This window comes from Pongo abelii, chromosome 2 (genome assembly GCF_028885655.2).
Source record: "Pongo abelii isolate AG06213 chromosome 2, NHGRI_mPonAbe1-v2.0_pri, whole genome shotgun sequence".
Lineage (NCBI taxonomy): Eukaryota > Metazoa > Chordata > Mammalia > Primates > Hominidae > Pongo > Pongo abelii.
Window position 1 is genome coordinate 193,205,439 of NC_085928.1, and position 15,889 is coordinate 193,221,327.

The 15,889-nt window shown below is 40.9% G+C and overlaps 1 protein-coding gene across 2 annotated transcripts in view; it reads right to left on the minus strand.

Annotated features, from left to right (window-relative positions):
- The window catches only part of MCF2L2 (MCF.2 cell line derived transforming sequence-like 2), a 247,088-nt gene that overhangs the window by 25,062 nt on the left and 206,137 nt on the right, over window positions 1–15,889 (minus strand). For both annotated transcript variants that reach the window (XM_009239585.4, XM_054553050.2), the window contains 4 exons: window positions 14,961–15,086; window positions 6,652–6,867; window positions 5,185–5,277; window positions 4,939–5,017 (listed from right to left, as the gene is read on the minus strand). In XM_009239585.4, the coding sequence (XP_009237860.4) occupies window positions 4,939–5,017; window positions 5,185–5,277; window positions 6,652–6,867; window positions 14,961–15,086 (514 nt within the window). The remainder of the gene's footprint in view (window positions 1–4,938; window positions 5,018–5,184; window positions 5,278–6,651; window positions 6,868–14,960; window positions 15,087–15,889) is intronic.

The window sequence follows — 15,889 nt, forward strand, 5'->3', positions numbered from 1 at the left end:
GTTTGTCAAAATGGTTGTAGATGTGTGGTATTATTTCTGAGGGCTCTGTTCTGTTCCATTAGTCTATATCTCTGTTTTGGTACCAGTACCATGCTGTTTTGATTACTGTAGCCTTGTAGTATAGTTTGAAGTCAGGTAGCATGATGCCTCCAGCTTTGTTCTTTTGGCTTAGGATTGTCTTGGCTATGCAGGCTCTTTTTTGGTTCCATATGAACTTTAAAGTAGTTTTTTCCAGTTCTCTGAAGAAAGTCATTGGTAGCTTGATGGGGATGGCACTGAATCTATAAATTACCTTGGGCAGTATGGCCATTTTCACGATATTGATTCTTCCTATCCATGAGCATGGAATGTTCTTCCATTTTTTTGTGTCCTCTTTTATTTTGTTGAGCAGTGGTTTGTAGTTCTCCTTGAAGAGGTCCTTCACATCCCTTGTAAGTTGGATTCCTAGGTATTTTATTCTCTTTGAAGCAATTGTGAATGGGAGGTCACTCATGATTTGGCTCTCTGTTTGTCTGTTATTGGTGTATAGGAATGCTTGTAATTTTTGCACATTGATTTTGTATCCTGAGAATTTGCTGAAGTTGCTTATCAGCTTAAGGAGATTTTGGACTGAGACGATGGGGTCTTCTAGATATACAATCATGTCATCTGCAAACAGGGACAATTTGACTTTCTCTTTTCCTAATTGAATACCCTTTATTTCTTTCTCCTGCCTGATTGCCCTGGCCAGAACTTCCAACACTATGTTGAGTAGGAGTGGTGAGAGAGGACATCCCTGTTTTGTGCCAGTTTTCAAAGGGAATGCTTCCAGTTTTTGCCCATTCAGTATGATATTGGCTGTGAGTTTGTCATAAATAGTTCTCATTATTTTGAGATACGTCCCATCAATACCTAGTTTATTGAGAGTTTTTAGCATGAAGCGCTGTTGAATTTTGTTGAAGACCTTTTCTGCATCTATTGAGATAATCACGGTTTCTGTCTTTGGAGAACACTGGAAATTAAACGATGGCTTGCAGCAATCTGGAGAGCATTTATTCAAAGAAAATGGCTGTGTCTCAGTATGAATAATGAACTTTTAACTTGCCCTATTTCTATCCTCCCCTTCCTTGGTGGTAGCCTTAGAAATGAACAGCCTGCAATGATAGTGAAAATCAGCAGTCTGGCAGCCATGGGAGGGGCAAAACAGGAATGGGGGAACTATGGAGCCTCATTCTTAGAGAATTATCATTATTTGATCTGTCCAGGGGTTTCTAGGAATACCTGACCTGCAAGGCTGTCTTTATTAGGCCTGACTCAGAACTTGCCCAACATGAAAAGTCTTTTCCCCAAAGGCCTTTGTAGAAAATGATTACAGGCAATTGTTTAACTTCTTGGTTGCTCGAGGTATTGGCTAACAGTGGGGCAAACATGGGCTAATCAGAAGGTTTAAAATGAAATGCTCAGGAATAAGATGCTCATAGAGGGTTGTAAAGGCTCCAAAATATTTGTGAGACTCTAGAAGACCATGCACGCATTTCCTGTTAACATGTTCAGGACAGATCTGCAAAGGCCCCATGATCTTACCTCTGGCTGATCTAGATGATCTGCACAAACAGAAAGTGAAGGCTAGGCTAGAACTGTCAAGTGCCAGGCTGAGTGTGAAGGTGTGCCCTAATGTGCACACAGAGCCCTTTGGCAAAGACTAGAAGACTTACTGGTTTCAGGTGTTTAAAGAAATCTCTGTCATGTCATTAGTATTTAGATCACTAAGCTAACTGAGCAGAGGCTTCAATGGCTGCACATAAATACAGACTTCACAGAATTAGTTTAGAAAAGTCACTATAACAAACAACAATAAACAGCAACAACAACAAAGTAGAGGTGGGAAGGTCCAATTTCCAGAGTTCCTACATTATGTTATTTAAAATGTCCAATTTTAACAGAAAATAATGAGACATGTAAAGAAATAAGAAAATGCAGCCCATACCCAGGGAAAAAGAAAAAACAGTCAATACAAACTGTTCCTAGGCTGGGTGCGGTGGCTCACGCCTGTAATTCCAGCACTTTGGGAGGCCAAGGCAGGCAGATCACCAGAGGTCAGGAGTTTGAGACCAGCCTGACCAACATGTTGAAACCCCATCTCTACTAAACGAAAAATACAAATTTAGCCAGGTATGGTGGTGTGCACCTGTAATCCCAGCTACTCAGGAGGCTGAGGCAGAAGAATTGCTTGAACCCGGGAGGCGGAGGTTGCAGTGAGCTGAGATCATGCCACTGCACTCCAGCCTGGGCTACAGAGCAAGACTCTGTCTCAAAAAAGAAAAAAAAACAAAACTGTTTCTGAGGAAGCCAAGATACTGACCTTACTAGACCAATACTTTAACTATTTTTACATGTTCAAGAAGTTAAAGGAAATCATATATAAAGACTAAAGGAAAGTACAAGAACAAATCCTCATTAAATAGAGAATATAAAGATTTGTTTTAAAGGACCAAACAGAAATTCTAGATTTCAAAAGTATAATAATTGAATGAGAAATTCACTAGAGTGGCTCAATAGCAGATCTGAGCAAGCAGAAGAAAGAATTAGAGAACTTAGAAATAGGTCAATTGAAACTATCCAGTCTGAGGAAGAGAAATAAAGAGGAATGAAGGAAAAATGAATACAGCCTCAGAGACTGTGAGATACCTTCAAGCACGCTAATGATGCATAATGGCAGTCTCAGAAGGAGAGAGAGGTAAATGGGCTAAAATAATATTTAAAGAAACAATGGCTGAACATTTCCCAAATTTGATGAAAAACATTAATCTATACCTTCAAGAAAGTCTATAAACTCCAAGAAATATAAATTCAAAGAGATCAAGATCCACACCTAGAGATAACGTAATCAAACTGTCAATGAAGACAATGAAATTATCTTGAAAGCAGCAAGCACATAGAAGGACGCTTCAATAAGATTAACAGTTGATTTCTATCAGAAATCACAGAGTCGAGAAGGCAATGGGATGACATATTCAAAGTGCTTAAAGAAAAAGAGCATCAACAAGGAATTCTATACCTAAAGCCAATTTATTTCCAACAAAGATGCCAAGACCGTTCAAAGTGGGGAAAGAATAGTCTTTTCAATCAATGGTTCTAGGACAATGGATATCCACATGTAAAAAAATGAACTTGGGCCCCTAATTCACATCATATACAAAAATTAACTTGGAATGAATCAAAGACTTAACTGTAAGAGTTAAAACTATAAACTCTTTGCAAAGAACACTATCAAGAGAGTAAAAAGACAATGCACAGTATGGGAAAAAATACTTGCAAATAATATATCTGATAAAAGTCCAGTATCCAGAATATATAAATAACTCTTACAATTCAACCATAAAATGACAAGCCAATTAAAAAACATACAAAGGAGTTAATAGACATTTCTACAAAGAAGATATACCAATGGCCAATATGCATGTTAAAAGATGGAACATCACTAGCCATGAGGGAAACGTAAATCAAAATCACAATGAGATACTAGTACATGCCCACTAGGATGGCAATGATAATAATAATAATAATGTTATTATCATGAACAATACAAGTGTTAATAAGGAAATGAAGAAAATTGAACCCAACTATTATATTGCTGGTGTGAATGTGAAATGGTGTTATTGTTTTGAAAGATGATTTGGACTTTCCTCAGAAAGTTAATAAAAGTTACCATATGGTCTGGCAATTCCACATATATACACCCAAGAAAATTGGAAATAAAGATTCATACAAAAATCTGTACACAAATATCTACAGCAGCTTTACTTACAGTATCCAAAAAGGGGAAAAAACCCAAATCTTCATCAACTAATGAATGGATAAACAAAGATGGTATATCCATACAAGGGACTGTTATTCAGCCATAAAAAGGTATGAAGTACTGATAGATACTACAACATAAATGAAACTTAAAAAAATATGTAAAGTGAAAGAAGCTAGACAGAAAGGGCCATATATGTAATGTGTAGAGGAAAATCCAGTAGAGACAGGAAATACATTAGTGATTGCCAGGAGCTGGGTAAAGGTGAGAGATGGAGAATGATTGCTAATTGGTACAGAACATTTTGTTGGGAGAGAGTTAGGAAAATATTTTGGAAGTAGAATTAGAATTAGGCTGTTAAATACTTTAAAACAAAAAACAGCTGGGCGCGGTGGCTCACGCCTGTAATCCCAGCACTTTGGGAGGCTGAGGCAGGCAGATCATGAGGTCAGGAGATCAAGACCATCCTGCCCAACATGGTGAAACCCCATCTCCACTAAAAACACAAAAATTAGCCAGGCGTGGTGGCACGCCTGTAGTCCCAGCTATTCGGGAGGCTGAGGCAGGAGAATCACTTGAACCTGGGAGGCAGAGGTTGCAGTGAGCCGAGATGGTGCCACTGCACTCCAGCCTGGGCGACAAGAGCAAAAACTCCGTCTCAAAACAAAACAAAACAAAAAACAAAACTAAAAAGTAAAAAAAATAGAATTAGACTGGGGATGGCTATTGAGCCTTGTGAATAGTCTAAAACCCACTGAATTGTATATTTTAAGACAGTGAATTTGATGGTATGTTAATTACATCTTGATGTTTTAAAAAAGTAGTACAGTGTCTGAAAGGTAGTGTTGGCCATTTGAATCTCTGTTAACATTTTCTTGTGTGGCCTTCAGATTTTTGATTAAGAAGTTGACCTTGGCAATTAGGTGGTGAGGGGAACGCAACCAAAAGGGACAAACCAACACAACCACACACAATCACACAACCCCTCCACCTCCACCACAGTGGAAAGCAAGCACAGGTGCTTCCAGGGACTGTGAAAATGTAGCCACAGTTGTTTTCCCAGCAAACCATTTTCTTTCACAATATCCCCAATTTGCACATCCCCCACTGAGGTGAAATCAGTATAACTCTACAGATGAAAGTCAGCAGGGGTAACCTACCTTTAATATTATTTTGTTGTTCCATCAATAATTTACTTATTTCTGAAAACCAACAGTCTCTGATTTCTTTTGAAGCTGCCTGCAATCACACATAAGAAAACACTATAAGACTACCCTGAGCATTAATTGCAGAGTTTTTATTCTCCCAGTGACCGTTAGACTAATGAGATAGAAAACACTTGTCAAGTCATGGGAACACAATAAGGAAAGAGTAGAGGAGACCCATGGGGAAAGAATGAGCGTTACCTGCAGGATGTATTTCTCAAGTCCATTTTGACTGGCAATCTCAAACTTTCTATGGCTCCCCCTTCCAAGCTGGCGAATTGAAAGTGTCATCAGCTATTATAAAGAGGGAAGAGAAATGTTCTATACCATCGTTTTCTGATTTTAAAATAGTCCCTGTCAATCACTCTAATCCTTTCCATCCTTGACAGCTCTCTTCTTTCATCTTCCTTTCAAGTTTTTGCTTTCCTCTCTTAATGACTCCAAGACAGCATAAAACACAATCTGGTACAGTGTCTTCTGTCTCACCTGTTTCAGAAGGTAACACAGACTGTTAACTTTCCACTGTATCTTTCTGCAGGAGGCGCTGCAGCCCTCAACCTTTCAGTGAAGAGATCATTTCTCCTTCAACATGTATTTTACAACTTTCTACGTAATAGTAACTGAATAAGGATCTATTCAGAAACATAAATAACAAGGCCAGGTACGATGGCTCACACCCCTGTAATCAGTCCTGTAATTCCAGCACTTTGGGAGGCCTAGGTGGGCGGATCACCTGAGGTCAGGAGTTTCAGACCAGCCTGACCAACATGGTGAAACCCTGTCTCTACTAAAAATACAAAATTAGCTGGGCATGCTGGTGCGTGCCTGTAATCCCAGCTACCTGGGAGGCTGAGGCAGGAGAATTGCTTGAACCTGGGAGGTGGAGGTTGCAGTTAGCCAAGATCATGCCATTGCATTCCAGCCTGGGCAACAAGAGCAAAACTCTGTCGAAAGAAAGAAAGAAAGAGAAAAAGAGAGAAAAGAGAGAAAGAGAGAAAGAGAGAGAAAAAGAAGGAAGGAAGGAAGGAGAAAGAAAGAAAGAGGAAGAAAGAAAGAAAAAGGAAGAAAAAAAGAGAGAGAGAGAAAGAAAGAAAACAAAGGCTACTATGAACAAATTAACAGCTTTAATCACAAGAGCATAAATGTATATGTGTGTGGCTCCTGTATGTGTGTGTGTGTGTTTCATAGCCTGATAGCTACCTGGCTATGAAACAGTTTCTAAACAGGCGAGAAAACAATGCTTGGTGTGGGCCTGTGTCCCTTAGACCCCAAGGTCAGGACAATGCCTGCACGTAGACACAAAGATGCACCGTTGAGAAGGGCAAGTCTAAGATGAAATCCAGCCCCTGTTCTCATCACTAAGTCTTTCAACTCTCTTTTACCTCTTTGCCTGGAGGAGAGAGGGTACTTTTACTAATTAGTTTGTCCAGACTGGCTACCATATAGTCTTTTTTCTCTAGTACAAAGGCACTCCTATGCCAGCCCTGACCCATAAGCTCTGACCCTGGAGTCAGACAGACCCGGGTATGGATTCTAGCCCTGTGGTGTGGTATTTGGCAAGTTAACTTCACCTCTCTACACTGCAGCTTCCTCATCTATAAAATAAGGAAAACAACCTCTCTCTTTTCTGCATAGGGCAACTCCCAGATGCAATAGGACTCCCTTTACCTTCATGGCCTTCTTGAAGCTGTAATGAGGAGACAATCCCTGGTCCCCAGGCTCCGTTCGTATCTTACAGAATACTATTCCCCTTTCAAATAGGTAGATTTGCCTCTGGCTGGGTTTAAATCGAATCAAATCCTTCATTTTATAACGATCCTTGTGAATTGTCCAGACGCTGAAAGGGCCGTGCAGCAACAGTTTGCCTAGTTTTCCAATATCGTCCTTTTGGAAACACACATACAGGAAAAGAAGCTGTAAAATTACTTGACAGAGAAAGAAGCCTTTGTGGCCTGTTTTCAAATTTTATAAAGCATGCTTCTTTGAGGTTTACAATTCTAAAAGTGCTGTTCAGGCTGATCTGTCACTAAATCAAAACTACAATTTTGTGAGCTTCACTGAGCGTGGTGCCATTTAGTTATATAAGGAAATCAATTCAGCTATGAAAAGTAATGCTATATGTAAAGAATGTTAGAAATGCTTGAGCTAGAGATACGGGGACTGTGATATTTTTGACTCAATTTTAACTAGCAGAATTCAATTTCCTCTGTGCCATGTTTGATACATGACAGTCTCCTTCAAAGGGACAAGAAATTAACATTTCAATTATGTCCAGCAGAGAGAGAATTTTGGCTGCATTATGGACCCATGAGCACCTGTGTGTTCCATCTGCATCCTAACTTCTGCTTCAGGTATATGAGGATCTGAGAACATGAAGCTTGCTCTGAAAAGAGAAAGTTTAGTATGATCTAATCTTCATAACATCGTAATGGAAATAGTAACTGCATTCAACTCTGAGTTTTTCACAGTGAGTCAACAGTGCCAAGACAATACCAAATGACAGATTTTTAAGAAGTCTGTTTGACTCTAGGCATACACTGTGATGCCCCTCTCCACCAGCAAGGCTGCCTTTGTCATCTGTCTGGTTGAAAGTCCAAATGAGATGACCCTGCCTTCTCCGAGCTCTCTTCAAAAGATAGTGGACTAAGATGAGCTGGGAGTGAGGCATTTTATCTGGTATTTTTCAAAACTTCGATTGCTTAAAGCAGATAAGAATTCATTTCCCTGAATAAAAACACCAAAAGGAACAAATTATTTGAAGGGGACCAAGACAAAAAAATCTCCCTAAGTGACCTCTAGCTGAGATCAATCCCTATGATTTCTGAGTTAATACCGGAAATATGTACTTCATTCATAATTGGGCATTTTTATAATTTATTGTTGATATGTTGGGCAAACTCTAGGTATCTTTTTAAAAAAAGAATTGACTTTACTTCTGAAACATTAAAAGAAAAACTTCAAGAGCAATAAACTCTAGTCATTTCTATGGTGTCTATGGCGTTATTTTCTATGTTAATTTTAAGTTTTCTTCTTTGGGAAATTTACATATGTAGACTGTGGTGAATAAAACCCTCAAACTCCCAGCCACGAGGCCTTCTTTTCTAAAAGCCAATGCTCCTGTTCTGTGTTAACAGTTCACCACATTCCAAAACAGAAGGGTGGAGAGGTCCATGAGGACCTTGGAGAATTTTTTCACTCTATCTGCATCCATCAAGGACCCACTCAAATGTAATCACTACAGACCTTAGTGACTGCTTTTTCCTTTAAATCCATTCAATTCATACTCAATATAGACATAAATAGTGCAGGAAATATGTTTTAGTAAAGGCAACTGGTAGAAGTAGATACTTAATATTTGCCGCATAAACAAATGTTATCAGCACAGGTTGAGCATCCATAATTTAAAAAATCTGAAATCCTCCAAAATCTGGAAATTTCTAAGAACCAGTATGACCCTGGAGGTGAAAAATTCCATACCTGACCACATGTGATGGGTGGCAGTCAAAACACAGTCAAAATTTTGCTTCATGCACAAAATTATTTTTTATTTATTTATTTTTTTGGGACGGAGTCTTGCTCTGTTGCCCAGGCTGCAGTGCAGTGGCACGACCTTGGCTCACTGCAACCTCTGTCTCCTGAGTTCAAGGGACTCTCCTGCCTCAGCCTCCTGAGTAGCTGGGATTACAGGTGTGCATCACCATGCCCGGCTAAGTTTTGTATTTTTAGTAGAGCCAGGGTTTCAGCATGTTGGCCAGGCTGGTCTCGAACTCCTGACCTCTGGTGATCTGCTCGCCTCGGCCTCCCAAAGTGCTGGGATTACAGGCATGAGCCACTGCTCCCGGACTTCATGCACAAAATTATTTAAAACATGTAAAATTACCTTCAGTCTATGTGTATAAGGTGTACACGAAACGTAAATGAATTTCGTGTTTAGACTTGGGTTCCATCCCCAACATAACTCAGTATGTATGCAAATATTCCAATCCTCCCCTAAAAAAAAAAAGTCCAAAACACTTTTGGTCTCAAGCATTTTGGCTAAGGGATATTCAAACTTGTAGTTTCTATCTTATAATGTATTCACTCTCTACCTCATTTTAAACATTTGACGCATCTTACAGAAATATATACAGTATAGACAGATAGAAAATAACTGAGGGAATTAAGGTGAAGAAAAAATAAAGAAGTTGGGAGCTTGGCGCCTGCCTGTAGTTGCAACTACGTGGGAGGCTGAGGCAGGAGGATCACTTGAGTCCAGGAGTTTGAGGCCAGCCTGGGCAACATAGAGAGATCCCCATCCCTAAATATAAAGACAACAAATCAGATGAACTATTCCAAAAGGTGTAGAAGATAAAAGAAAAGATGAAGAGGTTATATGTAAAATGCATATAATAAAGCCATTTAAACTTGTTGTAGACTTGGCTCTGACTTTCTAATAGCAATACAGAGGGAAACATGGTGAGTGATATGATTTATTATGTCTGAAGACATACACAAACCAGTTGTTCAGGAAAAGCACAGCTATTCCTACTAAGACATAAGAAACATTTCTCCCAATGATATGTTGTCACTGAGCAACATCCTCAACCACGCCCTATGATAGAAAAAGGAACATGTTTTAGGTAAAGCTGCTCATAAGAACACATAGGGTCAGTGTGGAGGCTCAGCTGTCAAAGTAATTCTAGAAGAGGCTAGGATGATGGGGGAAGGGGGAATAAGTCGAGGTGTACACTCTCTAATGACTTGTAGAAGATGGGGTGACGTGAGTTAAGGCATCCGCAAGGCTATTGTAGAGGAAACAGCCCCAACCAGAAATGCTGAAGAGGCAGCCTCAGGCAGCAAGGTTTGTGCTTTATTACCTCTGAACTTTCCTTATCACCCCATCCACAGCCATGCTGCTGCACCTTCATAGGCAAGTAATCAGAGGATGTGAATCCAGAGAGGTACCAGCAGCTGACCATAGGGGCCCTCAGCATAAAAACAATGTGCCAGGGGTGGGGGGTGGCAAATATGATCTCTCCCTGAACTGAAGAAAACAGGAGGAGGTGGTGACCAGCAGGAGATGGGGCTGTGACATGCTTTAGGGGAAAGCAGGCAGTGGAATAAACGAGAAGGAAACAGAACTATGAAGAAGGTGAGTCATTCGAAATTATGAGGAAGAGGAAGAAACTGATGGAAGGGAAAAAAAACAGTCAGTAGGTGGTAAGAGGAGGGGCGAGCAGGCATGTGGGTGCACTTGACACATACAAACAGGGCACACAGGTAAGAACCCCGGCTCCCTCCCCAGGCCCAGGCCCCAGAGCTGCTGTGGATCCTGGGTTTGCTCAGTTCCCATCTCCATGAGCCTGACCTTGCCATCGTGACTTCTTGAGACGCTGCAGGTCAGCTTTCCAGTAAGCTCATTATCACTGGAAGTGACTGGAGGGAGTCGCTGGGTCTTTCAAGTCTGGCAGAAACATATGGGCGCATATCCTCTGGGTCATGTTGCACAACTGTTCTCAGGACCACACATATGACGGGATTGCCCATCTCCACACCCAAGGTCCAAACTCCAGCGGGTGAGCACATGCTCTACACGGTGCTGACGAAGGGCAGGCACACACACTGTTCACTGTCATCAGGGTGTGTGCTGTGTGGAGCTACTCCGCCTCCAACAGGAAGCTGCAGGGACATTCCCTGAGCAGGAGCAAGAATGACCTTTTCCGTCTTGTGTACCTTTTCTTTCCAACTAGACTGTAATTGATCTCAAGGTCACAGACCACATTGCACAACCTCTTTCAGACACGTGTTCACCAGTATTTATTTATTTATTGGCATTCCCTAGTATTTATTTATTTATTGGCATTTAGTGGTGCTTGGGAGTAGGGGACAGGAAACAAAATACACATCACTGTGAGGGAATATTGATTTATCCAAGGAGTTCATTCAGCGATGCCCCTGTACTGGGTTGAATAGTGTTCCCCCAAAAACTCATGTCTATGAGAACCTCAAAATATGACCTTATTCGGAAAGAGGGTCTTTGCAGATACAATTGGTTAAGATGGGGTTGCCCTGGGTTAGGATGGGTCCAAATCCAATGACTGGTATCCTTATAAAAAAAGAAAACAAAGAAATGGAGACGCACGCTGAAGGAACAGCCATGCGAAGGCACAGGCAGAAATTGGAGTGGCACAGCTGTCAGCCAAGGAACTCCAAGAATTGCCGGCAGTCACCAGAAGCTCAGAAGAGGTAAGGAAGGATTCTTCCTGAGAGCCCTCAGAGGGAACGTGGGCCTGCTCTCACTTTGGACGTCTAGCCTTCAAAACTGTGAGAGAATAAATTTTGGTTGTTTTAAGTCACGTAGTTTGTGGTTCTTTGTGACATCAGCCCTAGGAAACGAATATACTCCCAACTGTTTTCCACCAGTAACAAATAAGTGTGGTCATGTCACACGGTGTGTGGAAGAACCTGATGGTTGTGAACTCAGAGATGGAACACAGGGGCTACCTCAAACGAGTGAGCAATAAGTTAGATGGCCTCCTCTGTACAAGAAGTGATAGCAAAATCAATTAGTAAATGCTACCATTTTCACACCTGGGCATTCTGTAGGTAAGAGCCCCAATACAAGGATTTCAAATGTGACTACATTGGCCAAATGAAGAGTCTGACTGAGAGAGTGAATCTAGGGAAGCTGGCCTCAGCAAGAGCTTCTTTTGGGTGCCCATGTTTCCATTCCAGGTAGTAAGAGTTAATGTGACTGTCACAAACTTATTGCACAAAGAAGCAGGAAACATCTGTATAAATGCATCCACGCAGAGCCTGAGTCCAGAAATGAAAAGCAGAAGCTGTGGGAGCCTGTGATTACAATAGTCAGGGGCAAAGAAGTTTCTTCCTTTCCAGCCTGAGCAGGTCCCCATATAACTTACCACTAGGGCTGTTTATTCGGCATCTGCTGGGCACCAGGCACAGTGCTTGGTGCCTTACCCATCATTTAATCCTCATTTACTCCCGGCAACCGCCTGTGATACAGGTATTGTGGGCGGGTGGGGGGTGGGGAATGAACAAGATACTTTGCCTGGGTCACTAGGATTATTTACTTAGCCCTATCTCTTCAGCTAACACCATGGTAAGGAAAGAGGAAACTGAAATAGAAATAAAATCCTGGCCCTAGCCCACAATGAACTTACAATACAAGTACATCCTTTAGTGGTTTATATAAATTTGTTCCAAAAAGGAAGACTGTTTCATTCAATCTTTACAAGTCAACTTTGGAACTCATCCCTGGCAAGTCAGAATTTAAATGCATCTCTATTATGCATTGGATTTGAAAAAAAAACTTTTTTTTTTTTTTTTTTGCAAATGGATAGCAGTAAATTATATCTCAGTGTTCCACAAAACAAACTTGTTTGGAAAAGAATTGTAAACTTCTGTGATTAAATTAGACCCAGGACTGATTGAGTACACATAAAAACAAGAAAATATAAATATCAGAAGGGATTTTTTTCTAGTTGCTTTCTAGTTGTTTAATTGTGATAATTTAATTATCACATTCAATTTCTTTCCTTTATAAAACCAGGTTAATATTAAATTTCAAGCAGAGAAACTAAGAGGTTGAACTGGATTCAGCCATGCATATAGCATGTGATTATAAACACCTGTAATAAAACTCTACAAAATGGAGACAAAGAATCTCAGAATCATTTGAGCTGAGTTAGAGGTGGTTGTCAGTCAACTCTAATCAGAAACAGATAAAGAGTGGAATAGCACCCTGATAGGGAATGAACAAGAAATAGTCCAAGCTGACAGCCATCTAATCTTGAGTGAGTTAACTCTTCTTTCCATGGATCTTCTTTTGAATCAGAAGGTTGAAAATTCCAATATCTACTCCTCCATAATTCAACAGGATTATACAAAACTGTCAGGAGAAATTAGCTGATGTATTAGATGTAAAAGTAAGTTAAGTCTTAGTAGAAAAGGTACCAAAAAGCATCTGGCAAAGGCACAATTCTGAGGAGACATGGTCAAAAAAGGTCCTTTGCTTTTTGCGTGTAAAATCTCCAAATTCTATAAGCTGGTTCATCCTATTTGCATGCAAACTGGCTTGGAATGAAATTAGGGCAGAATGTTATTTCCTCATGTTTTAACCATTCTTTCCTCACAGCCTCCTCCTCCTATGTTATTTACACTGTTTCCTGCCCTGTGTATTGTTTCCAGGACATTCATTAGATTCAGGGAAATGAAATTTAATAGGGATGGCTAATACATAATTCAAGATTTAAAAAGGAACAGAAAGATGCCCCGAATTGACCTAACAAATTGTTCCCTTGACTTTCCTCAGCCGAAGAAAGAAGAATTATTACCAAGAAAATGATCCTTACACACACCCTAACCCTACTCTGCAGTTTATGCATATCCTCTTGAATCATGCATCAGTCGTCAGCAAAGATACCTTGGAGTCCCAGGGGACAGTAATAGCATCATGGCTGGGATCACAGCAAACCCCGTGGGGCTAAGTTTCTGAGATCCGGGCCCAAGAAATACCAGCGTGGGAAGTAAAAATAACTCATTTTTCGGACCTTAATACCTTTCATGGTTTGATTTATGACAAGGAAAGAAAAGTCATTTCCTCTACCAAGACCTCAATACATGGTATGTTCAAAACCAAATAAAGATGAAAAGAAAAAAAAAAGAGAAGGAAAAAGTATAATATAATCACAAGTGACAAAAACGCAGAAGAGGGGGTCACAGAGATGTGATGTAAGAAAAACTTGGCCGGGCACGGTGGCTCTCACCTGTAATTCCAGCACTTTGGGAGGCAGAGACGGGTGGATCACGAGGTCAGGAGTTCGAGACCAGCCTGACCAACATGGAGAAGCCCCGTCTCTACTAAAAATACAAAAAAAAAAAAAAAAAAATTAGCTGGGTGTAGTGGTAAGTGCCTGTAATTTCAGCTACTCAGGAGGCTGGGGCAGGAGAATCACTTGAACCTGGCAGGCAGAGGTTGCAGTGAGCCGAGATCATGCCATTGCACTCCAGCCTGGGCGACAGAGCAAGACTCTGTCTCAAAAAAAAAAAAAAAGAAGAACCCGACCTGCCATTGCTGGCTATGAAGCCATGAGCCATGGAGCGTGGGTGGCCTTTTTAAGCTGGAAAACTCCAGGAGACAGATGCTAGTCTCCAAAAAGGAAAGGAAACACCTTGATTTTAGCCCATGAGACTGTGTTGAACTTCTGACCTTGGAACTTCAAAATAATAATAATAATGAATTTGTGCTGCTCTAAGCCACCAAGCTTATGGTAATTTATTATGACAGTGAAATAAACACATCTGCATAAAAATCTAGAGTACTTCAAAGTAAAAAACAAAAGTTGAATATTAACTATGCTCCAGCCTCAAAGAGATCATACAGTTATAGGGGATGTTTTGCCTGGAATGCCTGGGACCAGCCTGCTCCGGATTAACACTGATGCTGGAGCTCAACTCTCCAGCATTGGCCTCTAAATGCATCTCTTGGGTTTTCGTTAGACTATTTGGATTAAGGCATGTACACTATATACGTTTGGGGCCTCTTCTGGGATCTGTGATATAAAATTGGGGCAAGAATATAGGACCTGTTTCCAAAATACTTTTCTTAGAGAAACTCTGAAACAAGAAAACAAATCTTTTACTATTTTAATAGTGCCATGGGTTAGAAAATAAATTGCTCCTCCAGGACTTTTCCACTGCCCATATATGTTCTGGCCCTTGACTTTCTGGTTTGTCCAGACAGTGGGTCAGTCCCACATTCAAAATCCTGAGGAATAAATCCAAGATTCCTGAAGATGTCAAGGGACGGCTTGGAATCTTGTAGCGCGGGTTTACTGAGCAATTTAGGCGACTCTCCTCAGAGTCCAATTCCTTTACCATAGACGATCTCTCTGACTTTGCCAGAGCATTTCCTCGCTGTGTAGTATTGCACCTGCCTTTTGTGTGAGATGCTCTAACACTCCTATGGAACATACCGGACATTCAGTCACTGCTGCTAGGTCCACAGCCAACTCACAGGACTTGATCAAATCCTCTATCACTGCCAAAGCTTGTTGTAGTTCAGCTGAGAATGCTGAATCCTTGGTTCTCTTTGGCCCATCCTGTGGAAAACAAATGCCTTGTTGGAAATCAAAAGAATACCATCTGCAAAGTGAAGAAGGAAAACAGGACAGAGATGAGGAGCCAGGGATCCAGCCACCCCTGACTGAGAAGGGTGGATATTGATCTGTCTCCCTGCTCCCAAAGCATGGTGGCTAAAGATGCTTGCTGATTTAGGTACATGATATAGAGACAAGCAAAATCATCTACTTCTGCGCATTGTACTAGTGAAGAATGAAGTTCATAAATCATGGAAATTATATTCCTGCTACATAAGAAACATATAGAATTCAGCTATATATATATATATTTATATATATATATATATATATATTTTTTTTTTTTTTTTGAGAGAGAGAGTTTCACTCTGTCACCCAGGCTGGAGTACAGAGACACGATCTCAGCTCACTGCAACCTCTGCCTCCTGAATTCAAGCAATTCTCCTGTCTCAGCCTCCCAAGTAGCTGGGATTACAGGTGTGTGCCACCATGCCTGGCTAATTTTTGTATTTTTAGTAGAGATGGAGTTTTGCCATGTTGACCAGGCTGGTCTCGAATTCCCAACCTCAGGCGATCCACCCACCTTGGCCTCCCAAAGTGCTGGGATTACAGGCGTGAGCCACTGTGCCTGGCCAGAATTCAGCTTTTTTAAAGCATGGAAAAACCTAGCTCCTTTTAAATAGGCTTCTCTCTCTTTTATACCCCTATTCCCTGAGGCTTACTGAAAAAAAAAAAAAATACCATATGGCCGGGTGGGTGGCTCATGCCTGTAATCCCAGCACTTTGGGAGGCTCAGACAGGCAGAG